This window comes from Salvelinus sp. IW2-2015, linkage group LG11 (genome assembly GCF_002910315.2).
Source record: "Salvelinus sp. IW2-2015 linkage group LG11, ASM291031v2, whole genome shotgun sequence".
In the NCBI taxonomy this organism is placed as follows: Eukaryota; Metazoa; Chordata; class Actinopteri; order Salmoniformes; family Salmonidae; genus Salvelinus; species Salvelinus sp. IW2-2015.
This window is the reverse complement of record NC_036851.1, coordinates 13865791-13893119: the sequence shown is the minus strand read 5'-3', so window position 1 is coordinate 13893119 and position 27329 is coordinate 13865791. Positions and strand designations below refer to the sequence as shown.

General features: G+C 41.8%; 1 protein-coding gene across 1 annotated transcript in view; it reads right to left on the bottom strand.

Moving 5' to 3' along the window:
* Positions 1-747: 747 nt before the first annotated feature.
* LOC111969851 (forkhead box protein P1-B-like) overlaps positions 748-27329 on the bottom strand; it is a 138957-nt gene continuing 112375 nt past the window's right edge. The window contains 10 exon segments of the mRNA XM_070445545.1: positions 748-5290; positions 8025-8191; positions 8424-8493; positions 8798-8967; positions 11124-11225; positions 11955-12031; positions 12187-12397; positions 15804-15887; positions 18164-18251; positions 23726-23839. Of these exon segments, the coding sequence (XP_070301646.1) occupies positions 5152-5290; positions 8025-8191; positions 8424-8493; positions 8798-8967; positions 11124-11225; positions 11955-12031; positions 12187-12397; positions 15804-15887; positions 18164-18251; positions 23726-23839 (1222 nt within the window). The 3' untranslated portion in view covers positions 748-5151.

Sequence of the window (27329 nt, the reverse complement as noted above, 5' to 3'; positions counted from 1 at the left end):
AAAGATTGGTCATGATTTTATATTGTTTCTATTAAATCTTGTCTTTCAATGGCTTTAATTAATAATATACTTGTGACATTTATGTATAGGAGCAATAAGCTAAGCGAGAAACAATTTATGTCACCTAAAGCTTTTTAACGAATCAATGCAGCTATTTGTAATTGCTTGTTTCACAAGATTAAAAGTGCTTAGACTTGATCTCTGTCTCCTGTTTTGTGGCCAACATGACCTGTGCTTCCGTCATAAAAAAGCAAGTCTTGGTCATCAGCGTTAATTCCCATCAAGAAATCCATATCGCTAATATTTCTGGAATTTTAATGCAGTTACAATTTATAGCTTATCAAATGCTGTTACCTAAATTGATGTTAGAACAGTTTAACTGTCTATTTTTAATTACAAGATCATTTAATGTTGAGGCTGATATGATAGTGGTGGTCCTTATCACAGACTCAGAAGTCCTGCAGAAGGTGACAAACAGGCCTGTATCTGTGACAATCTAACCTATACAAAAAAAATAAAAAATATCATTGTATAGTGTAGGTGCAATCGCTTTGAGGAGATTTTTGGAGTATAAAGTACCCATTTGCTATGGCAAGATAACATGAAGAAATAAATGCTCAAGTGGCCTTTTTCGTTTGCTGCGTCCTGCGTTGGTACACATGGACAAGGCAACTAGGATTTCAGTATTTTTTGTATGCAGATCCCTACCATTTCAACCAAGTAAGAAATGACTTCAGGAAACAAACGTGAACAACCAGCATTTTATTGCATTTTTAGAATGCTTACGTCAGTTATCGAGACTGACTGTACAACAGAATATTCTGCATCAGACAGACCAGGAATGATGAGGAGATTACAGACTGATGATAGAGGTGATGAGCAGAATATTTAGTTAATAAAACAGAAAACTACAGACTACAGCTTCAACAGAAAACTAACCTAACTGCTGAAACATTAAAGCACCGTGACAGCTGCTCTGCTGTACCTTCCTCCCTCCCTCCCTCCGCCAGAAGCACGGGTTGAGAGGATGATGGTACAACACAGTGGTGAACGACAGTGGGGTGGATCATGATTGATGGAACCGTGGCAAATTAGCATGGCCACAAGTGTCTTGAGGGGGAATCTGATGCCACCTACACAGAGCACAGCAAGGTCAAAAGGTTACTCGACTTGGGTTGATATTTCTTGTTCAAAATTCAACATACAGTATATCAAGGACGAGTACAGTCTGACTCACATCAAACGTTTAACGTTTAACCTTTGTGCTCCACTTAAGACTGCTACCTGATGTGCTCGGCTTTACTTATCATGAAAAAATAAGTTGAGATAAAAATATTACAAAATAAAAACGGTATGTATTTCACCTAATGACGATGGACTGATGATGATGACATCACTGATGATGTATGTATGAATTAATCGATTCCTCTGGAATAAAAACAAAGCATTGAACAAATACTCTCTACATCTTGGCACTGCATATTTTTCTTATTTTTCCTATTAGTTTCATATAAAATATCATTAGATTGATACACCCTTACACTATTACTGACCACTTAACTATTATTTCTCATCTCTGTGACCCTGGAATTAGTCATGCAAGATACCTCAGTCTTGTAGAGGAAATATACCTGTCTGCCCTTTCTCCGAGCAGTAATGTTTAACATATAGCCACAGAAGGCAGTGGTTGGACCATCAAAAGGAAGTATCAAAAACAGCTTAACACAAGGAAGAACAAAATCTGTACAAAATCCTTAGGTCAATGATAACAGAGAAAAGTCTGTTTTCTATTTTACAGTTTAAAATCCAAAATCTGGGATAATCCCCCACCCTGCCCCGCCCATCTCGCACAGATGTCTGCATGTATGACTTTTTAAAGCAAGGATTACTAAGTAAAATACATTTGCAGTACAGTTTGCTATTCCAATACATACAGCAATTTTTCAAAGCTTTTTTATAGTTAACACAAAGCAGTTGTGATAAAGCAAAAAGAATAACACACATTTATTTTTGATCTTTGAAAGAAACAAGCAAAGAAAACGACAAGAAAAAGACAAGGCTATACTAACAACCTACTGTTGTAAAGCCCACGACCAAGCGACTGACAATAGATTGTGAAAAATGGGATCAAATAAAGTTAGGTGATTTCTTAATGAAAAAAGGCCTGAGGTTTGGACTGATTTTGCAAAAAGGATGTGAGACCCTCAAGATAAACAAGCTCAAATGTAGTATTCTTATCATTTTTTTTGCCTTTAAAAAAATATTTTTTCACTCACTACAGTTTTAGACTACACATGCAAGACATACAACTAAATTCAACTGAGCGAAAAACATTTTTTTTCTTCTCTTAATTTAATCATTCCCTATAGGTTTGAACTGAGGTCTGTGTACTAACAATTTTCTCATGCTGTTATCTTTAGTAATGTCAAGCTACACATGCTGAGAATGTTCTAATCTACCAGCTTTTCCCCCTTCAGAATACCAAGCAAATCAGCAAAAGACTGGCTTTGGATGAGATCGAGTTGTTCTCACGATCCCAGTCCGGCTGTTACTGACCCATCCCACAGCTGCCTGCTATTGGATATTAAATACATTTTCTGAAAACCACAGATTGCCCTTTTCATTAGTAATAGGAAATGCATGATGAAATGTTCAAATAACTGCCATAAAGTACCTTGTACCCAGCTTATTAGTTGACAGGAGTGTTTTTTAATATAAAAAGTAATACGTTGACAGAAACTAAACACAATCATAAAGCCTTGCCAATGTTAACAAAGAACAGTAGAATCCCGTCAAGATAGCAGGACTCACTAAAGAGTGGCATACAATCGTTGGAAAGGGTACAAATTCATAAAGAATAAAAAATAAACAAAATATTTAATCATTGTGTGGTCCAGTTGAAGTAAAGAATCCTTTTCACATTGTTCTCTGCAAAGCTCTCCTGTCTACTGGTAAATCAGCATCGTTACTATCATAATCTCCTTTTATCCATCCCCTTATGTTGCACAGTAATCTGCTGCTGATAGATGGACAGAGTGATCCCTTTCCCTCTCATTGGTCCAAAGACCATGCTCCCCTAATTTGGTCATAATGTTTGTCTGACTCTGCATCTCCCTTGAAGTTTTGGTCACTGCAAAGTCCTGCAGCTACTGTACTCGTCAAGACACCCCTTTGGCTTTAAAGGTAATGACAGTCCGACTGCTTGAGGAGCGCCCTCTCTAATCAATCAGCCATTGGCTTGACAAAGCTGAGTCTATACTCCATCAATAGATCCTGTCACATCCAATGGGAGAGAATGGAGGATATTTGGCCTTATCTGCTATTGCATGAAACAGAGAACATCGTTTTTACTTTGTAGTTTATCTTTGGTAGTCACAGAACAAGATATCCGACACATCAACAACTAAATACAAAAGTAAAACTAAAAACTGAACTAATAATAATAAATAAAAATGCAAAGTGGTTGCAGTCTTTAAAAAGTCATTTTTGTGAGTCTTTGTACGAGCATATTCCGTTTCATATCAATATACCAAACCTAGGATCAAGCCCATTTGTGTTCAGCCTCACAGCGCCACAGTCCCTGCATCAATCCCATTCACTCTATTGCAGGGCCTACATCACTACTCTGACTTGGTCATTGGGTTCTGCTGATGTTGACTCCTGACTGTACCAGATCATCAGTTCCCTTGTGTAAGGGTGGGCGTCTGGGGCCGTAACATGGCTGACAAATACTGGAATGAAGCAATGATCAGATCTTATTGCCCGTTTTGGGATTATCCCTAAATTAAGGACATTAATATTTTATCTGATGTGTGTAATTATTAATAATCACTCAAAACTGAGAGAGCCAACTGGTCATGCATATGGTAAAAAACATGACAACTATAGGGAATGCACTTTGATATCTTCAAGCATGGCCAAACAATCCCTCCATGAGTGAAATTACAGTGTGGAAAACTGGACACGTTTGATCTACGATGACAGTTGTCTTCAGGAATCACAATTAGCTGGTCTAAAATATTATCTTTGTCCTGCACACCTGACATTTCATTTTCTTTCTAAAACTGGGAGCTTGCGAATGATCAGAAATTAGGTTGCAGCTAACATGCACTGCCGTGAAGGGCTGTTCTCAAACATCATTTCATGAGGATAAATCATAACCTGCATGATTTCTCTGTCATTCATTCCCATCTTAAATTAAACTTCATTGATGCGTGGAGAGAGCCTTCATTACGAGTAGTGCATTGCAGATGGACTTCATGAGCTTGGGGGGATGGGATGGGGATGGGCTACATGTCAGGGAGGTGGCATTCTGAAGCATGTGGAATAAATGACAGAAAAATACTACTTGGTATTTTGACATTCTGCTTCATGTAAAAAACAACATGGAGACAACATGAAAGGAAATCATATAAACATTCATCAAGTGCTGACCATACAGAATCTCCACAGCACGGGCATGAGGTCTGATCAGTTAAAGAAATCAAATGCGATAAAGAGCAATGAACAATGAAAAAGACATATATTTATATTTTAAACCCCTCACCCTCAAAACACACCAAAAAACATCCCTCCCACCCTAGATGGAAGCCAACCAATGAAGTTTTGAAGGCAGTGACAATGAACAAAATATATACACACACACACACACACATAGTGTAAATTAAATGTCAGTCAATATCTCTTGAGTTTATGGGCATATGTGTGTGTGTGTGTGTGTGTGTGTGTGTGAGAGAGAAAAAGACAGAGAATCCCTCAGCAGTCCGTGCTCAGTGTGGTTGAGTGGGCTGCATGCAGTCCATACTGGCTGCACAGTGCAGGTCCAAGTCCATCCTGGACTTGAAATCACCACACTAACCAAGAAGTCCCCAGTACCAAACATGTCCATCCAACGCATGTTGAGTAGAAATGTCTTTTTTTTTTTTTCATATTTTCGTTCACTTAAACCAAAAAAGTAGATATAAATCAAAAATACTCCCAAGTGAGACGTATTCTCGTTCTTGTGTTTTTCACTATGTATTTAATGGCACTAAAAGTCAATTGGAAACATTTGATAGCTGTCATCAGAGGGCTGAGACTGCAGTCTTGTATCTGTGACGTCGTGGCATCTCACAGATGACTAAGGTTAGTTCTGCCTCTGGGGGCCTGGCCTTACAGCATGTCATCGTGGCCCTGGTCGTCATCGTAATCTCTGTGGTGACCGAAATCTGGACTGTGGTTGGCCGTCATCACAAGGGAGAGGGGGCCTTCGTGGTCCTCCGGGTCCAGCGGTTCCTCTTTAATGTGATGCCTGCGTGGAAACAGAACACAAACAGACAGGGGATGGTCCAGTTAGTTTATCTTTAGCTGGTTAAACCCTTGTTGAACCTTTCATTCTCTCTCGAAAACAGAATCACAGACATGTATTGATTCAGAAATTAGAAACAAAAACAAATGAATGGCTCTAATGAATCTCTGAGAGGGGCCTCACTGGGCTGGGCTTGATGATAATTTCACCTTCCTTTGAGGTATTCCAATCCCAGGAAACCGGCAGGCTTTATTTTCATAGCAGCTGACAACAGGGTATTCACTTAGAATTGATAAATGAGGAAGATTAACAACGTGCGACGGGGAGAGAGAAGAATGGACTCTGCGGAGGGAGCGGGTGGGGGGTTTGTCAGCCTCCTGGTGGCGGTGGATCAGTGGCGTGCTGTGTGTTCCCCTTCCTACTCGTTAACATGCACAACCTGCGAGGCGGGTCTCCAGAGGATGACCCCGAGCCAGCTTCTATCATTAATCAACTTCAAGCAAACACAGCGACCAGACACCGCTATACATGCTTTAAACTCCAAAATTAATGCATATTTTCACCCAAGTGTCAATAAGAGAAGAAAAGCACTGGCAGGAAGGCGCGAGAGCAGAGCAGAAAGGCACACTCAACACAACATTGTGATAAGAAACAGAGCCCTTACGAGAATAATAACGCTGTCAGTTGTAAACAAGGCAAAACATGAACCTAGCCCACTGCCTGGGCAAAGGAGGCGCTAAAGAGATGAGATCTGCCAAATTCTCATTATAGAAACACTGCAGGAATAAAGCGCACGGGAGGGAGGCTCCACAGGCGCAGAGAGGAGGGAAAAAGGTAATACATTATGAGCAGCTGCGGGATATTTTCCCTTTTTCTAACCATTTCAATTGTTATTTTTAGAAATCGATACACGGAGTCAAATATCGATATAATATCGTTCAAAAATAATATGGCGATGTGTAACTGTATACATTTATTTCCCCCATCACTATATGTCAGTACGAGATGCTGAGCTCATTTTGACCAGCAACCAGTGACATGCATGTTCCAGATTTATTTACCCACAAACGTTACACAAATTAGATTTATTTACCCACAGACTTGAAAACAAGTTCAACACAAACGAGCTGACAAAACAAGGAGAAAAGTAAAGTCAGCTTTTCTATTGGTTTCAGATCAAAGTAACTCCACAAGTCACATCGCCTCAGGTCTCAATCCCTAGCTGCAGGGCAAACATGAAATTGTTATTATTATGCTATTGAACTGCATGCTGATTCCACACTCTGCTTTTAATTAGCTGGCTGAGGCTGGATACCTGATTATAGTCTTCCTGTAAAATAGAACAGCCCCTGTTTTCCTCTCTGTGTTAAAAGCCTAACTCTGACAAACACCATGCAGGGCTGTGAGATAGGCAGCTGGTCAACACATGTAAGGCCTGGGCCACTCCATAGTCAGCCTGATGTCTGTACACCAGGTGAAGAGCTGTGAGCCAGGTTTGGTTCGGGTGGGACGAGGATGTTGCGAGTCTGTAGATTATGTGAGGTGCATCTCTTGGAGAACAGAGAGGAGAGAGGGAGCCGGCTTGAGAGCGATAGAGGGTGCTAGCTAGTAAACCTGAACGTTTGTTTGAAGGCGTGCTGCTTCATAGAAGATAGAAGAAATGTGGCGCTGCGCAAACGCACTGAAGTTGAACGCTCTGACGAATTTTGTACTCGTATAAAGCTTATCCACACGGAGTAATTGTGAAAAAGCTCAGAATATGGGTTTAATCAGCCTCAAGATAAAGTGAGGGAGAGAGACACAGGCAGCCTTTGGGCCAGCACACCCATCCTGTCTCTGCCTTTCCTGTTCCAGAGCGATGCCCAAAGCTATGTTCACAGTGATTAGGGATGGCACTTTTCTCCATTTCGCCACAAGCTCAATACTGCACCTTTTTGTTTTCCGGCACAACTTCCCTCTAGCTCTGATGTTTTACGGGGCCATCCCTAAATCTAGCAGAGCTGCACATCGGTGGTCTGCCCCACATCTGGAAACGATGCTGCATGCCCCATATTATTTTAGGCTTCAAACAACTTAGCAGACACTCCTATACAACAAGTGAATAGGGAACTGCGGTTTCCAGGCCGACCACAGCTTTCCTACATGGGAATCTTGGGACTATTTCTTCTAGAATAATTATGCTTTTTTGTTGTTTTTCTTTCGACGGCTCAGAGGGTTCTGAACGTGTTGGAGGTCATGTTTCAGTCTGGAGGAGACAGCAGCTTTGTCACTTTTCTTTCTGGCATTTTGTAAATATTTTAATAAATCAAGAGGTGATTATGGCTGGACTCAGCAGATGGCAGGACACATTTTTGAACCGTAATAAAGAAGAGTTTATAAACTTTGTGTTGAAATAACAGAGGGCTTCGGTCTTTTCTTCCCGGCCTTGCCTGGCTTCAAAACCTTCCAGAAGGTGGAGTTTCCATTTTCAGGGAGGGCTGCAGCCACAGTGCCCTGACCCTTCATTCAACTGCGCCAATATCATCCTCTCGTTATTTATAATCCTTTTTACCACTGTTCATTTAGTATAACATTGACATTTAATATCAAACTCTAAAGCATTTGGGTGGATATTTAAATGTTCTATCAAAATCCATTATATTTGGGATCTATTTGAATCAGCGGTGACCAGCTGAAACGCTTTCCTTGCCTCCAGTCTTAAACAAATACTGTAGATAAAAAGTAAGGAGCCACTCACATAGCTGGCAAGGGAGAGCGTCCTGGACTGCTGTCACTGCCGTTGCTGTTTCCATGGTCCATCGCTCCGTTCATCTCCTCTCGGATGGCATTCGCCAGGGAGTTGAGGGTGGGACTTCCAATGGAAGCAGTAGTGTATAGAGGTATGTTGTTTTCTGCCATTGAAGCCTGAAAAGCATGCACAGTGTTAAAACAGTGAAACGGAAGAAAACTGTCAGCACTTTTCAGCCTGCCAACCCACCACCCGTACATCCAAAACAAGGAAGAATGACCAGGAATAGGAGGTGGACACAGTGTTGTGTTTGTTATTTCCTGCCTTTCTTTCCCTCACAGGAAAAGGTTAAAAGGTAAAGTGGTGAACGCCCAGAGAGCTTGAGACTGAGTCACTATTCACATTTACCTGGAAGGCTGCAGAGAGAGCTGGCCCATAACCCAAGCTGGTCTGGATGTTCTTCACTAATGCTGGACTTCTGCAGAAAACAACTTTAGTTTAGAAAATGCTCATCATTCATTTAATATATTCCATGCAATTTTATCAATCCCCAAAAGCACACAGAATCATTTCAATTCATTGTAAGGAAGACAAAACAGGTTGATGAAAGCAGGTTGTGTAAAAGCATGGTGTATGATGGAAGAGCTGAACACAGAGGCATGATGGGAACACAGAGGCATTGATGGGAACACAGAGGCGGAGCATGCAGGAGGTGGGGGGGGGGGGGGGGCGGAGGGAAGTTGGGGGTCAGGAAGCAGAGTGGGCCAGGCGGAAGTGCTTACTGTACGAGCAGCTCATCAAAGTTCTCATCAGCGGTGTATTTCCGAGGGCGGCCTCGCTGTACGTGGCGGCCGCGTTTAAACTCCTCATCATCAACAGTCCAAAAGGACCCAAACTCATCCTCTACTCTCACAAAGCACTTATGCAGGGAAAGGTTGGTGCGAATGGCACCCTGAGCAGGAGACAAGCATCAGGGCAGCCAGATGCAGATGCAGTGATCACAACAACACAGGTACAGATAGACAGAGGGACAGACAGACCAACACCAGTCACAAACAGAGGGACAAGGGAGGAGAGGGAGATGATCAACATGAAAATAAGCACAAGCCAATGTGGGTTATGGTTACACCACCAGGAGTAGAACACGGAAAGCACGGGGGATGCTGCACACTAAAGCAAACAGCGACTTTGGGGGACATCGTGGCACGCAGACAATGACATGGAGCAGCCTCTTCCCATAGACCAGACAAACGCCAGAGTCGGCCAGAGATGGCAGACCTACCCACTGATCTTTTGTGGCCTTCTCTTTTGGAACTCTAGTTCATCCACTGTCCACACAGCCCCTTTAACGTTTTCTACTCGCACAAAACACTTGTGAAGACTAAGATTATGCCGGACTGCGTTCTGCAGTTGGTGTAAAAAAGAGAAGGGAGAAAAAAATTCTATCAACACAAGAAAATGTCTAATAATGAACCATTTCATTTCAGAGAAGAAACATTTAGACAGACACATGATAGAACCTGGACATAAATACAGTACATTCTTTCAAGTATCAGTGATCTATTGGCAGTAGACTGCCAAAAGTTTCAAATGACAAAAACATTGTGGAAATATTTTCCAGTTACTATGGCAATACAGTTTCATTTCATCAACATCCTTTTAAAATATCTTTCATAGAGCTTGAATTTATGATGAGCCATTTGAGAAGAGCCTACTGATAACAGAAACCCAAACTGAACAAAGACCTTGATCAAATAAACCAGTCTGTTTGGTTTGTCAGTTTCAGTTATGACCTTACCTACAATTGAACAATAATGGAGAAGACACATTTCCAAAAGCTTCAGCTTGTGGGTTATATGATAAGCTTTTTCATAAGACCATTTGCAGAGTATGCGGGTTACTTTTCTTAAAGTGGCAATCAGCAGTTGAAACAATAACAACATGCTTTCCCCGCCACTGTTTCGGTAAAAAGCTGAGGGATGAGGCTGGAGAATCCAAAGACAGAGCTATGGATGCAAACGGTGACCATCCATGCCATCAAATTATAGTTTTAACCATGTTTTGAGGCTATACAGTGTTTGTTGACATTTATTTTGTTTAAAATATGCGTAAAATAAGCTTATATTTTGGGTTCTGATGGGGTACCACAGCTAAACTAAGCTCATGAGGCATTTATAAGTTACATTATTTAAGAATCAATGGGTACATATCATTTATAAGTCCAAAAATGGATGTAACAACTGCAGATTGCCCTTTTAAATAAACCAATCACTGACACATGAGATTGGAACTCTGTATACGTATGGCCCTTTGTCATCTGAGTGCTTTATTGAGTGTGTGTGTGCGTGCGTGTGCATGCATGCCTCTATGCAGGAGTGTTTCACAGTGTGGGATTTGGTGTTTATAACTCCAATGTGCCCCTATGGTAGGGCTGTCAGCGGCCTGCGAAGGCAGGCAGTTAAAGAGAGAGGACAGTGAGCTGTGGAAGGGGGCTGGTGGTGGGGAGGGGGGCNTGGTGGGGGGGATGGTGGGGGGGCTCAGGGGTTTATTCACAGCTGCACTGTGGATACGCTACACTACAGGCCCTCCCTGTCTTATGAGGGTAGCCTTCAATGCTTCATCACTCTCTTTTCTCTTACTCCTCAGCTTCTCCTTTGGTTTTAGTCTGCCCTCTCTTTCTAACCCCTCTCTTTTTCTGTCTCTGTTTCTCTGGGGGTTTGTTTGCCTGTGTGTGTGTGTGGCCCAGTGGAAAAGGTGTTCTCAGTTTAAATTCTGTGGGAGTGTCTCGGCCAGGAGTCCCTGGCAGCACAGTAGGGAGTTAAACCAATTCCACCCACTACCAAAAACATCTCCAAATATTAGGTGGGGATTTTCTTTTACAAGAATGCACAATTTCCCTCATAATTTATTCTGCGAGGTTACAGACAGTTTGTGTTAGGGGTGGCTCTATTCGGATAGAATAAGGGGGCAAAGTTATGAATTGGGTAAAGACTCATTCATTGCATTTAAACTTGATACATTTGACTATCATTTAATTCCACAAGATCAACACAACAGTCCCTGCCCTTTATATTAGTCTAAGGTTGTCAAAGTGAAGAGTGATTTTACCTTCCATGTTGCGGCGTTGCGCCTGAAATATGCAAACATTCGTGTGAACCAGTTGTAAATTTCATTTAGTGTTAGCTGCTTTTCCGGTGATTCAAGGATAGCCTGGAAAAAGAGACAGAAACAACATTTAACATTTTGTTCCCTCTGAAAAACAATCAATTATTCACAAGTGGCATGCAGGTTGTGTGTGCTCTCCTGAAAGAACACAGACTACATTTCATCGTCTGTCCGTGTGATGATGTGGATGATGTGTACCCTCACGCTTTGTTTATGGAACACTGTCTGGTTCCCATTCAAATCTCACAATTTGAATATATTTCTTTTGTCAGTGTAAATGGAGGGAAGCGAAAACATTTCTCAAGCAGATTACAGGCCAGCAATTATGCCAGGTTTAGAAAAATTCCTGAGATCACAGATTACTGCGGGCTGGCCGATAATTGACTGGCCATCTTAAAACAGGCTCATCCCTACTGTTGTGTGAAATTAATTTCATAATAATCACATCCACTGTAATGCTTAATCAAAAGCAAATGTTATTTATGGCCGTTTTTTGGAGTCCCGAGTGCATTCTTGTACTAATTTGCAAATGGTTAATCTTCTGCTGCGCGTCTAAATTGTATTTGAAATTTAACAAGGAAGGGAGAGAGAAAAAAAGCGGAAAATAAGCAATCTGTGTCTTGGCTGAATATTTATCTACTGCGTGTTCTGTTAACGACAGAAGCCACTGAAGCAGATTAAAGGCCCTATTCCTTTAAATGACAGATTAAATACATTGCAAGTTACCAGCTCAGAGAAGTGCAGAGCGGAGGCATCCAACCAGAGGATCCTTACCTGGCGTATAAGTGAGGCATATGTGAAGGGAGGTCTGACTTCAGCATTCATGTAGAACTCTTTGTTCTGGACAATATCTGTACAAAGGGAGCAAACACAGCATACAGACGAACATAGAGAAAGGCCATAGTTAGTAACTATTATACATACATTTGTAGTCTGATCGATTTGAAATTGTATGTGCGCGTGTGTGTGTGTGTGTTTATGTGTGTGTGGTATATGCGTCCAATACCTGGGGAAATGGGCATGTTGTACTTGTCAGAGTAGCGCCGGCGCATGGGGCCCACGCTGTGGTGGAGGCTGTTGGGGGTGATGACGGAGTAGGCCTGGGACAGGGGCGTCAGGGGGGCCGTGGGGGTGGTGGGGGTCTGGGGCAGGCTCAGGGGGGGTGAGGCCTCAGGGGGGGCTGTCTTGGACAGGGTGACGCTGGACACCAGGTTGAGCTGGGAGGGAGAGTAAACAAAACAAAACACAGACAGACAGACAAAAGCTCGTTAATTACCCAGCGTCTCAGATGCCTCATTGGCTAGGCTGATCACAGCTCTAATTATGGCCAACCTCAAGGATGATCCGTGAACGTTCGCTAAACACTTAGAAAACAACCGAGGAACTGCTCATGCTCTCTCCACCTCCCGTCTCCTACTCCTCTAACGGCTCAGCTCCCTGCTCTCTGTTTTCTTCCCTTTGTTTGATCTGCTGGCATCACATCCGTGGCGACTGGCGAGGGGAGATGGGTGGCCCTAACAGCCCTGACAAATGACAATGTGATTCTTACCTACCGCTGAGCAGCTACTAATAAGCCACGGAAAGGAAGCGGCCAATCTGGGCTAATTACAAGCTGAAATTGTATTGTAAGGACTCTAATTAGGAGATGCTTATGGAGGTGATCAGATGATTAAATGCTGTATCTGAATGACCCCATCACCTGGGCTACGCTGTCTGGCGCAAGATGCATCACAAATATTTGGTAGAGAGGTAGAATGAGAGGGGTTGCTTTTCTGTCAAGGGTGGGGGCGTGGGGAGGGATATTAGTAATAATTGCTACAAGGTAAACGAATTAAGCCAAGTGCTCTGAACGTATACCATGGCTTCCAGCAGCTGTGGCTGCTTCCAAACTCTGCCAAGCCTCCACAGTGGAGCAGCAGTCAAGTGGAAAATTCAAGTTTGACCCATTGCTCCTGCTATTAATTTGCAGGAAAGCTAATGACACATATACATATTCGCACAAAATTGTTCTAATTGCTCATTTGCCAAAGGAGGCCAGTTTCCAAATTAAACATGACTTCAGTCTGCAAGGAAAGAGGGGAGGAAAAAACAGAGAGAGAGAGAGAGAGAGAGAGAGAAAGAGAGAGTGGGCAGGAGGCGTCTCATCTTTGACAATCATTTGTGGATTGTGCTAACAAATTAATGAAATGCCAACGCTGTCAATTGCTTTGGAGGTATCAGATGTTTAGCTGATAATGGTTGTGGGTTACAGTGGAGACGCAGGGCTTGCAGGTGAAAGTGAACAGACAGTGTTTAACATCTCACCCCCCCACATGGATCCTCCACGGCCACCCAATTACCACAACCCTATTAACAGTCATTACCACCAAGAGGGCCCCACATGATAGACAGGTATATAATAAAGAAATCTGGGGCTGCCTGCACGGCTGGCACCACCGCTATATTTATCCTTGACATGACATTGACTTAACGAGGTTATGGCTAGTGTGATTTTTTTGAATGAATTGTAGTCTGTGTATTTGTATTAATTTGCATTACACTTGCTAAAACATGGGAATTGTGTCTGTTTTTTTTCTGCATCAATAGAGATGTGTAAATACAGCATGTAATGTTTATTAAGAATTCTGAGGCCAGAATATGCCTTTTGGCAGAGTTCTACACAAATAATGTGTTACACAATTACTGTAAGCACATAAATGTATACAGTACATTCACTACTGTACGAGGGTGTTATTCTAAATCAAGGGCCAAATAAATCACACTTGGGTTGGTTGTTTTCTGACACAATACTATCAATAGACTTATTTTCCTGTGGATTAGCAGTCTTTGTTTCATGTTTCATCCATATTCCCCAGCCAAAAACAGTGAGTGGCTCTCAACAATAGGCCAGACAGCCTGGTAATAGCCTGGCCTTTGTTTCCCTCAGCATTTGGGCTCACTCCAGTGCAGAGACAAAATGAGACTTCAGACAGAAATTAATGAAATGGTAATTGGTGATCTAATTATACTGGCTTTGACTTGCCAAGCTGCTAAAGAAAATAAACAAAAAAGTCCCTCCTTAATTATGTACTGCGAAAAGGTCAGACTTCTGACGAGAATGCTTAGTGACACCAACTACAGACACCCACCCCCACGCCCACACAAAGACAAACACAAACACCCACGCATGCACACACACACACACACAGATTGTTTATGGACTGCATTCTTCAGCTCTTTTTGTTTTTAAAGCTCATAGGAATAAATGAAATTGTATTCAGTTGACACTATGTACGTACAGTATATATCTATGTGTTATGTGTTTAATTAGGACGAACTGTAAAATAGTAACTGTAAAATGCAGGCAATTGCTGTTGTCTATCGTGACTGAATGGTTTTTCTCCCATCAACACCCAATCCCTGAACAGTCTATAGTCTAAAGCCTGGTCTAACTCTGAGGTCAGCTCCAGCTCTAGTCTAACTGAGAGCTCCAGCTGGGACTCAGGCCCTGACCTGTGGGATTCCCCCACTGATCCAGCCACTGAGCCACACCACGGCTAGACACATTTATCATAGCATATCATAGCAGCTACCAGCATGCACTGCACCACCGCTGGAGAATGCGTTTTTGAATAAAAGCAGCACCCCCCAGAGCTTTAGCACAGAGCCCCGACACAGCCATTCCCACTGGCCCTGGGGAGAGATAGAGAAGTCAAGATGCTATCTGCTGCCCCAGCCACTTTTCATATACAAATGTCCCTGTGACAGGCACTCGTTCTGAAGCCTAATCTACACAATCAGTGTGTGTGTGACAGAGGCAAAGCTCCGACAAGCAGCCTATTGTCACATCTCCAGGCACTTTATGTTGACTGCCTGCCTTCCTGCCTGCCTTCCTGCGCTATGTGGCGCGCCGTACAGAGACTCTGCCCGTCAATAGCTCCAGACTGACTGTAAATAAATGATTGAGGCTTTGAAAGGAACTTGTCAGAGGAGAGGTTCTCTCTGTGTGTGTGTGTGTCTCTGTGTTCAGCCCAGCAGTGTAATGGCCCTCATGCCTTTGGCACTATGAATGAACTGTCACATTGACTGAACTATGGTAATGGCGCGCCTTCTTAAACATGACAAAATAGCAGTACGCTGTATTTTAAGTGGTACCCCTGTAAGACAAGGATTAAACAGTAAGTTATATCGTGACATGATGACATAACAGACATGGTGTTATGGTCCGAAAAATGTGTCAAGATAAGGAATTGAACAGCCATCACGATTGCTCTTAATTTGAGAAACATGTTGTATTTCTGAAGCTTATTTGGTGGAATCCCCAGGATACCATCTTCACAACCAATTGAAGAAACGTCTATATTTTACCACGCTACAGAGGTCTATGGTGTCGGCTCATACCAACACCAGTTCAGCCACCACTGACCGCTGTTACCATGTGCTCTGAGTTAATCATCAGAACAAAATAGAATCTGGAATGTCAAAATATGTGACCAAAACATTATTTAGTGCTCCTCTCAAGTGAGCAGCTGCTTTCGTTTAGCAGATACATAAAGAGATACACTAATACATATAAGTGTGGCAATTAGACAAGTGAGAGAAGAGGAGGACGGAAAACAGGCATATGGTAGAGAGTTTACTCACTGGCTGTGGGGTGGGTTTGGGCTCAGTGGATTTGACGTGGAGATGCGTCATCATGGCTTGCAGACGCTCTTTGTCTTTCGCTAGCTGTAATGAGAAGGGGAAAAAAACGACCATTAAATCCTTTATGAACAAAAATCAAATTCTCTGTAGTACAATCCAATGCATTATGTTGTTTCTCACTGTATGTCATATATGTACGTTGTTTATTTAATATGCTGCTCTGATTATAAACTTTGGTGTATTTTGAAACCTTAATGTTCATGAACAAGTCTACCTGGAGATGTATCTTCTTCAAGGTTAAACTCTAGGTCCCATTGCCAATAACAAACCCTTGATCTGCCTACCTGTCCTAAACTGTCCACTCTGTCTTACAGTAGCTGTCAGGTCACATTATAGAGATATGCTGGGTTAGGGGGAGGAATGTGTCTGATAAACACACACACCGAGTTGCTCTGAATGATACACACAACCAGAGCGGAAATAATAAGTAAGATGGTAGTGCTGTGAAAGGCTTAACTTAACTCGTCATTTGAGGTTAAAATTCTGTTATTCGTCATTGCTTTTGTAACTTTGATAAATGGTAGTACAGTTGAAGTCGGAAGTTTACATACACTTAGGTTGGAGTCATTAAAACTCGTTTTTCAACCACTCCACAAATTTCTTGTTAACAAACTATAGTTTTGGCAAGTCGGTTAGGACATCTACTTTGTGCATGATACAAGTAATTTTTCCAACAATTGTTTACAGACAGATTATTTCACTTATACTTCACTGTATCACAATTCCAGTGGGTCAGAAGTTTACATACACTAAGTTGACTGTGCCTNGTGCCTTTAAACAGCTTGGAAAATTCCAGAAAATGATGTCATGGCTTTAGAAGCTTCTGATCACCATCCCAACCATGAAGCATGGGGGTGGCAGCATCATGTTGTGGGAGTGCTTTGCTGCAGGAGGGACTGGTGCACTTCACAAAATAGATGGCATCATGAGGCAGGAAAATTATGTGGATATATTGAAGCAACATCTCAAGACATCAGTCAGGAATTTAAAGCTTGGGTCTTCAAAATGGACAATGACCCCAAGCATACTTCGAAAGTTGTGGCAAAATGGCATAAGGACAACAAAGTCAAGATATTGGAGTGGTCATCACAAAGCCCTGACTTCAATCCTATAGAAATGTTGTGGGCAGAACTGAAAAAGCGTGTGCGAGCAAGGAGGCCTACAAACCTGACTCAGTCACACCAGCTTTGTCAGAAGGAATGGGCCAAAATTCACCCAACTTATTGAGGGAAGCTTGTGTAAGGCTACCTGAAATGTTTGACCCAAGTTAAACAATTTTAAGGCAATGCTACCAAATACTAATTGAGTGTATGTAAACTTCTGACCCACTGGGAATGTGATGAAAGAAATAAAAGCTGAAATAAGTCATTCTCTCTACTATTATTCTGACATTTCACATTCTTAAAATAAAGTGATGATCCTAAATGACCTAAGACAGAATTTTTACTAGGATTAAATTTTAGGAATTGTGAAAAACTGAGTTTAAATGTTTTTGGCTAAGGTGTATGTAAACTTCCGACTTCAACTGTATATACATCATTGAATCTGTTATACATAAAAATGCCATTGATTACAATGCCTGCTTAGCAACAATAAAATACACAAAAACAACAGTTAATGGCATGGTTTGTTGTGTCTACCTTTCAGTTGTAATAAAATATGTGCAAACCTTCCCCAAAGGCACCTGGTTCCAGCCTAGAGGGCATTGGGACCAGCAGAGTGTTCAGACCACCTCTCCACAGCCCCTTACTTACGCACACTAATGGACCAAAATTGTGCCATCCCTTTTTCCATTAGCGCATACTTAATGTACATATGCATATTTTCCAGGGTCCCTCGTATGGACGAAGTGCCTATCAGACCACTCATAGGGAGGACTGCATTAATATTCCTTATCACTGTTATTTGTGAGAAATATTGTACCGTATCTTTCTGTTCCAATAAACCTAGTAGACACTGAGGAAGCCCATCGTTGGCTGCTGCCTGAGCATTTCAAGAAGTGTTTTATTGTTGGTGCCAAACAGTTTAAAGTCATAAATAACCTTAAAACCCAGTAAAATTCAAAATGTAATTATCTTCTCTACTTAGCCCCGGAGCCCTTCATATATCTTTGCCTTGCTGTCATGCATACATAACACATTTTTAATGACTGGTTACTCACAAATGTACAAAATCATTTTATTCTTCCACCCCCCTCAATGTGACCCATGGTTCATATTTGCGAGACAGGGGGAGGGCAGTAGACAGAGGAAGTGTCAGGAAAGGAGCCACACATATTTGGCGAAAACGAGAGACAATACCTGTAGTTCCAGCTGCTGTACGACCTGCATTTGCACCCGACATTGGGCTGTGCTCCTGTCGTCCAGGGCGTGCTCATTGTTGAGATGCCTGAGAGAAAAGAGAAAAGAGAAAACAAAGATTCTCAGCTCAGTGTGTCTTCACATGGTTTTACTGCAGCCTTTTAAACAACTGTATAAAAATCCTATAATTCTTTATGTGATTACGTGATCTAGTAATTCCTCTGTACGGGTACTGTGGGAATAAAGTAGGAATGGTGAACACACATACAGATAATAATGAGTAAATACTGTGCAGATCCAGAAATATAAAACTACCCTAATATTACCAGGATTTATAAAACAATATCTGCATAACCTGAAAAGGAATTATTTAAGCAAAGAAGAAAGGAATCCATATTTCATGAGGTGGCCATATGTGCTCAAACTTAACTTCATAGATAAGAAAAATGACTTAAGAATTTCAGGTTGGATTAATTTAGTAAATTATACAGTGCTTCACTGTGCAACCTTTCTTTTCAAAGATGGCACCATGCCTTTCTGGTTATGCCTTTCTGGCACATTCTCCTTATTTTGGTGGCTTTTTTAGTTAATTATGTCATCAAGATGAAGAGAAGTCAAATGAATCCAGACGGAAAGGCAAAGGACAACAAGAAGAAGAGAGATGGAATCTGTCACAAACTTGAATTATGAATATAATTATGCATGATTATTTTATACTGCGAAGATGTTCTCTTTTCCTGCACGTTTTTACTAATCTAAATAAGTAGCTTGCCCGGCAGCAGACAGGATTTTTTCCGTGATTTATATAAAATGGTGGAGATAAGGTTCACGAGTGAAGGAAATATGATTGGAGGATTTTTATCAGCCTCCGCATGAATTACTGTTTGAAAATGCTTATGCAGGGGCATTTCATTAATCATTTAATCATAATCCGAGCAGGATGTTTGAACTGATTTCACAAATACCCTTTCATTTCACTACTTCATTATGCTCGCTAATGGATCCAATATATTATATATATCATAAATTATATCACATCTTCAGTGACCATGTAGGTCACTGTCACTAGGCATGCCTCTATGCGCTCACAGTGGCGCCGGCGGAGGGAGGAATGGTGTGCGGCGTGCCTGCCTTCTCAAATACACTTTTTCTGTCATTTATTGCAAAAAGTAGCCAGACCTGACCGGGGCAGCAGCAATGGCAGGCCGGGCTGAAGTGATGGCCCAATAAATCTAAAGGCCACCCTGGCAGTTTTGTTATGGGCCGATTGCTTAACATACCGACAACACATTTGTGCATTAAAAAGCCACAGACACACACAAAAGTGACATTATGTGAAGGGAGGGGAAATTGATGGCATTCTGCTTGAATGTGAAGGTTTCTCTTTCAGAGGGCTATTTTCAACCTTGGGCACATTGATTTAAATCTTTATGGCAAATACACTGCTTTTCAGATGTCCCTGTTGTATATATAGTTTTAAATAGTCTGTAGTATATATTCAGTATTTTCAATGTAATTATTTTGACAAAAAGACAGAAATTAAGGCATATCTGAAGAAAGCGTGAACGATAACCCTGGCTGCTGAAATCAATTCTGTCCACTCTCAGCTTCTCATTTATCTGAATTAAATAAAAGGCCATTTAATTAAGTAGGTTGAAACCGGTAAACATTTCAGTACATCTTACGACAAAAAAAAAAGAATAGGTAAAGACGTTTCAACTTCAATTTATTTAACCGGCATAGACCTCATTTTCATTGAAGGGTGACCTACGTGATGAGCTTCGGAATTCCTCTGTTCACGGAAGCCATGCGCCTTGCTTCTTTTCATCCTTTGTTACATGAGATTTTTCCCCCTTCTAATGACATGGAGAGTCACAGTGCATAATTAATAGGAAATGAAATATTCAAATGGCCCCTAATGCAGCCCTGAGAAGAGCGTCTGGATACAGGGAGCTAGCTGGGGATACGGGGAATTGACATCGAGAGAGACTATGAACGTTGGCATGTGTCACTTTCTGGACTTGAAATGAAACAGATTTTAAAAGCTTTCTGGCAGGATGACAGTCCCTAATGTAAATTGCCACAATAAAACAAGTTAAATAGACATTCCTTACACAGTCAGCTTTTTACATATCATTTAGTGTGCCTTTTTTTTAACTGGTTTTAATTATATACACTGGACCCACTACTTTGGACCAGCACTATGGCACATGTCCATATACTCTGTAGCTGATCATTGTGTACATTTTAATTTCTATTTTCATTGGTTTTAATAAAACTGTTTGCACATCGGGTCCAAACTGCATTTTAAATATAAGATATTCAAGAATATTGTTCAACGATTTTAAAATACATATTTTAGGAGACCTATGTTGAGAAATATGAAGAACATTGTCTACAAAAGACATATCCACCAAATAGCCTATTCTTTCTTAAGCAATTCTCAGAGAATGTTGAGGTATGAGAGTCAGTTCGTTTTATGAGAGTGAGAGAGAGGCAGAGGGTGCAGCACTAGAGGGCAGTGCAGTGTTTCACTGGCTGTGACCTTTGAACGGCCACTGAAGAGGGGCTCTTGACCCTCATAAAAACACTGAGCTCTGCTACGATCCGGGCCCCACATCTCACAGCACTGAATTGAAAACAGGAATAGGATTTGGCCCTTTTTATTTATCGAGACAGTGCATGTAGGTATTCATGTTTTCTTTAAAGGACAGAATAAATACGCACACAGTTTAAAACAACATTTCAGTCCCGTGTTAGTTGTTACTGTTGGCATGCCGAGCTAAAATCTGGTTGACGTTAGAGTCCTCCTCACCTTTCCCACTCTCCTAAACAATACTCAGTGTTCTGCTGTCTCTTATACACACGGTCTCTACTGTCTCCTCCAGATCACTTCCAACATATCTATCCGCCTGAACAATCATTTATAAAAGGTATTGTTAGCATATGCCTGATTTATTCATTGTTTTTATTTGTGGGGTATCAGTCTCTGGGTTTCATGTGGAAGTGCTGAAGGGTGTGAGAGTTAACACCTTGGTGAGCTGCTTGCTCTCTTGCCTGCTGCTGTTACACAAAGACGGCTTTGTAGAGACTCTCTCCAAAGGTTTTCTTAACATGTTCCGAGCAGTTTAGGCAGGCAACTAAAGTCAACAAGATGTTGCCATGATAAAAACATTGCAGAGTGCACTAAAAGGCTTTTTTTTCCTAAGGAGAGCTTTACCAGGCACACAGATTTTAATTCCGCTCACTTCTATAAACAAAGTGTGAGGCCATGTCAGAATACAATAAATAGTGATGGTTTGAAGGTGACACTCCCAAAACTGAAATGGGAAGGGAGAAGAAAATAGACACATTTTTTCTAATGTGTAATGTTAAGTTGAACAACTTAGTGAAAATGTGTTAAAAACAGAGTAAAAAAACCCCGACTCAAACGTTCTGTTCTTTTTCTCAGTTCACATAAATCCAGGGTAGCTTACATTATTATCATAAAAAATGATCTCAAAGTGTTTTGCGGTGCTGTAAACACTTTAGGACACTTTTCAAAACAAACTTCTCTCAAAGTGACCAGCTGCATAGTATGAAATGAGAAGCCAAACACAGAGTAGGAACAGCAGAACTGCAGTGACTGTTAAGTCTCCACCTACTGTATCTTGTGAGGGACCTCTGTGTGCCCTGACTACTTGTTTTAGTTTAAGCCCAGGATAATGGAAATGTGTCATATCTTGTTTAAAGTGCCACTAATCCGGGCCGACAGACACCCATTGATCTGCTGCCACAGCACAGATGTTTTCATCCTCTGTCTCTGTAGCCATGATGGTGTCATGTGTTGGATTACCCACAGAACACTGCACATGATGTTGATTAGTAAACCAGGGTTAGGCCTGGACAGGGGACGATACAGTACATCACAGGCCCAGGTGAGAGTGGATATGAATTAGAAGAAGCCAAAAGACCCTGAGACGGATTCCTGTGTGGCTCAGTTGGTAGAGCATGGTGCTTGCAATGCCAGGGTTGTGGGTTCGACTCCCACGTGAGACCAGTATGAAAAAAAAGAAGAAGATATATATGAAAAAGAATGCACTCAGTACTGTAAGTCGTGATAAGATCATCTGCTAAATGACTAAAATGTAAATGTTTTAGAGGGTCCAATGGGCATGGTTATAATTGATGTTTTTGAGGAGTAAAACTACTGAATCTGAGACGTGAAAATAAGTTAGTTCTGGTGCTGTTACTAAGGCGTGATCTAAAGACACAGCTTCTTAGGCAAGTTTGGTGAGAGAGGCAGTGGAGAGACAAAAATAAAGACAGCAGAAGAGAAGAGAAAAGCAAACAGAGAGAGACAGAAAGAAAGAAAGCAAGACAGAGGCAGAAAGAGCTGAGTGAGGGAAGTGAAGGCACATACACCAATCCCTGTCCAGTGACAAGGGCAAACATGCGGAGCGCCCTGAGTGTCGGGTGCCCCAGATAAACATCCTCCCGTTGTTTGTTTGGGAAAAACGTCCAGAATCACCATGGGGACGGTACTTATCACAGGAATTAGAGGCCCCTACAGGGCCCAGTGGAGACCACACCCCAACACCCTCAGAGAGGCACAACAACACACCCAACACGCACTCACACACATATACGCACGCACGCAAACACACACACACACGTACATGCCCATGCGCACAAATGTACAAACAAACACATTACAAACCGTTGCACCTGTAGTGGCACTGAGCCCCAGGGGAAACCTTAATCGTCTCAAGAAGAGGGCCAGATGCCCACAGGAACAAGACACTGGAGTAACATACAGTACCAGTCAAAAGTTTGGACACACATACTCATTCAAGGGTTTTTCTTTATTTTTACTATTTTCTACATTGTAGAATAATAGTGAAGACATAACAACTATGAATTAACACATATGGAATCATGTAGTAACCAAAAAAGTGTTAAACAAAATAAAATATATGTTATATTTTAGATTCTTCAAAGTAGCCACCCTTTGCCTTGATGACAGCTTTACACACTCTTGACATTCTCTCAACCAGCTTCACGAGGTAGTCACCTGGAATGCATTTCAATTAACAGGTGTGCCTTGTTAAAAGTTCATTTGTGTAAATAATGGTTTCATTTGAGTCAATCAATTGTGTTGTGACAAGGTAGAGGTGGTATACAGAAGATAGCCCTATTTGGTAAAAGACCAAGTCCATATTATGGCAAGAACAGCTCAAATAAGCAAAGAGAAAAGACAGTCCATCGTTACTTTACGATATGAAGGTCAGTCAATCCGGAACATTTCAAGAACTTTGAAAGTTTCTTCAAGTGCAGTCGCAAAAACCATCAACCGCTATGATGAAACTGGCTATATAACATATATTTTGATTTGTTTTACATTTTTGTCATTACTACATGATTMCATATGTGTTATTTCATAGTTTTGATGTCTTCACTATTATTCCACAATGTAAAAAATAGTAAAAAGAAAGACAAAACCCTGGAATGAGTACTGTAGGTGTGTCCAAACTTTTGATGGTACTTTACATAACATACTGCAGAGATGCAGCCTAAACTTACTTTAGGAATGACTGGAAGTCGTCAAATACCGCCTCGCATCCAGGCCACTTGCACACCCCATGCCCATAGAGCGGGTGACTGTGGTGAGAGTGGTGGTGGTCGTCTAGCGTTGATCTGGAAGAGAAAGCCAGACGTGCATTAATGCCTGCCTATTAACAATCCCTGTGTGGAGGATGTCTTAATGGCTGATGATACAGAACTACACCATTTGAAGTGGAGGATGCTGATGGGTTTGGAGAGAATTCACCTTGTGGTGTCTCAACACAAAAGCCTGTCTTTGTGTTGACCTTTGAACTGTGGGCAGTGTGAGCCTTGTGATCTATGCTTCCTCTCTGGCTTGAGGTTGCGGCCCTCGTAGGGGCAGCCCTTGTGAGAGGGACCCAATATGTCACTATTTAGTGTCAGTGATCCGAGTAGCAGCACACTTTGATCCAGGCAGCCAGGGGTTCCCTGAGACGCCCTGACCGCTGAGCCCCATCCCAGAACCCACCTGGAGGAACGGGCTGGCCAGTCCCACAACAAAAATCCATCTGCCAGCCTCCTGTCGTGCACAAACAGTAAACACCAAACACCCCCGTCTGCTAGCAAATGATTTACCGATCGACGGACGGACCAACCGACGTCAGAAGGGACCAAACACTCGCACAGCTGAGGAGAGGCTTACGTCTTCACAACATCTGCTGTAAATACCAAGATCGTCCCGAAAAACAAACTACACAACATCTTCCATATGGCAAGTCAAGTGGAAACACAGAGTATAACCAGAAACAGTACAACGCAGAGGCCTGCGCGTGTAGACGGTGTGTGTTAGAAAACAAGACAGTGTGCCATATGGACACAGGCACTGTACAAGTGTCAGCTACAAGAGTCTTGGGGACTGTCCTATATCGCTACCACCTGTGCTGCTAGTGGCTCTCTAGTCTAGCACACCACTGCTGCTTACGTAATGACCCATTCTGCAGGAGCTGAGAAGGGAGAGGGCAAGGGAAGATTCATTAGGTCCAAATCCCCACAGTACCGTCGTTAGGCATTCAGTCTAACCACTATTGTCTGATTCATATGGATACTATTTGCTCTCCTAAGGATGACTGTTGAAAAGCCTTCTGCACAATTTAACCAATCCTAACGCATACAATTACAGAAACAATCTTTCATTAAATATATATATATATAAAATCTAAAATCGGGGCGTGCCAATTTTGCAGGATTAAACTACGCCGTTGTTCAGATTAAAATCWAATTTGTATAGATGTTGGTAAAGCTGTACCTAAAGAAGGAAATTTTAAGGCTCGTCACAGGTTTTTCTTGCGTTATAATTACTTGCTTAAGAGTTCACATTGTTCATAACATGTGATAATTGCATTACAATTAGGGAGCAGTGAAGCATTCATGAATGTGGTTAACAGTTTTTCCCCCTCAAAAGTCAGACATATAAAAAAAATCAAAAAAATCAATTATGAATTATGCATACGTATTAAGACCTCTGTTTTGATACAGCTAATAAATAGATGGTAGAAGATCTATTATAATGACTTTTTAACAAGGAAATGTGTGGACTGTTGAAAGTAGCGCTGATTTTTTATTTAAAGAGATCCTTTTTTAATTCTTTCGGAGGAGGCACGTTGGTTAATTCTGTATTAATAAGATATTGAATTGTGGAGTGGGTGTTGGGAGTCGGTGAGCACAGAGCTTGGAAGGAGCTGGCAGCAGAAGCGCCCTTTTAAACGGCAAATGACTAAACAGTGGTAAATGACAGAATGTACACCAAATGAGCTACATTAGTGTAATAGTTGAAGTTTGTGGGATTCTGTGGGGTTTCTCCCTATTGTGAGCTCATTTGGTACTACACGAGAAAAAACAGCTCCTCATCTCTCTCTCTCTCTGATCCTGTGGTGGAGTTAAATGTGACTCGCACCCTGGGCAGGTCTGTTAGGATGCTATTATTGTCAGGCTGCCTTGCTGCCTGGGGGAAGAGAACTCTAATGATCTTGTAACAGCAATGAGGGAAACCGTGTCATCTGCTTCCTGCGTAGAATAGGAACAAAAAGCTCCTCTACCTTGACAGAATGTGGCCGAATCTTCCAGGGGTTGCACTTTGTAACCACCAACACATAGGCCTACCATACTGCAGGCAAAAACACAAGCAGAGGACACTGTACACAATCAGTCTATTTCTAAGTAAGGTGCTTTAGGTCATCAACAAGGTCATACAGTACACTGAGGCAGTCAGTCTATTGCTACCAAACAGAAAGAGGATTGATGTGTCTACCAAGCTGGGTCAGAGTCTGGATGTGGTCTGTCTGTACAGCCAGTCACAATAAGGTCTATCATCTCTCAGAGTGAGTATCGATGACTGCCCCAACTCTACTCTCTCATATCTCTTGCCACTCAAGGGTTTACCCCTAAATGATTTAATTATCATTTTCCGGGTGTAAGACAAATTAAAGGCGAGAGAGGGGAGTGTCGTGCCAAATCAGATTATTTATCTCCTTAACAGATTGCTGAGCTGAAGTCCCTGAGCTGTGGTTACTGATGGTTGCTGGGAAGTAAGTGGGCCAAATGCTTTGTAAGGAGGATGCTCTCCCTCTCTCTCGCTCTCTCTTTCTCCACATCTCTCTCTCTCTCTTTCTCCACATCTCTCTCTCTCTCCATCTCTCTCTCTCTTGCACAAAGTGAGTGCAGGAATGGGGAATTGATGTCAGGTACAGATAGGATACATTGCATTTAAATAAGCAAATCATTGAACAAAGAGACCTGGCTCACAGGGGTATTTCTCTCCTCACATCCCAAAGCTCGGACCAGTATGACTAACTGACAGGGAGAGGGCCTTCACCATGTTGGGGCGTATTCAGTCCGGATCCCTGTCTGTCCTGCTACGAGTGAGGGCTCTTGGAGGCTGATAAAAGTGGGAACAACGTCTCGTCTCTGCAGTGATTGAATTTCTCCTCCTTCCTTAAGACGGAAGTTAAAAGACCTGTGAATGATGCCTGTGGATGCACTTAAGGTTTTAGTTGCAGGCGTCGCTGTGCCTGGGCAGATTTTATATGACACATGAAACTAACTACATGGTACTTAGGGCTTGCTGTAAACCAATCTGAGCCCGGCCGGGAAAATAGGTCCATCAGAGTGGCTTGTTTCTGTTGCATGACAAAAAGACTTGCGAAACCACATCAATTAAAAGTTCATTACGTTCAGCGCTAGGAGGATGAGTGGATGCTCTCTATTTACACCCAGTCCAGGTCATTATCTAAAACCTGATTATTCAAATCCCTGGATTATAACACAGACGTCTCTTATAGCTTTGTATGGAATAATCATGCCTAATAATATTTCAGATGTTTTATTTTTTTCCCAAGGATTCTGATTAGAATGGAGTCTGCATCATCAAAAGAGATGAATAATGCTCTTGATAGTTGTATGATTTAAGCACGTGGAAATGAACACAGGCAAGGATTATTGCTTGTATGAATCTAAATTGGCATCATAAAGTGTTTAATAGGGATTTTTCTAAATTCTAATTTATATCAGTCATCTATATTTGAAAAGCGCGTTTGGAAACGTTGTGTTGCCATCCACAGCACAGAACAGAGAGACGGCTGAGAAA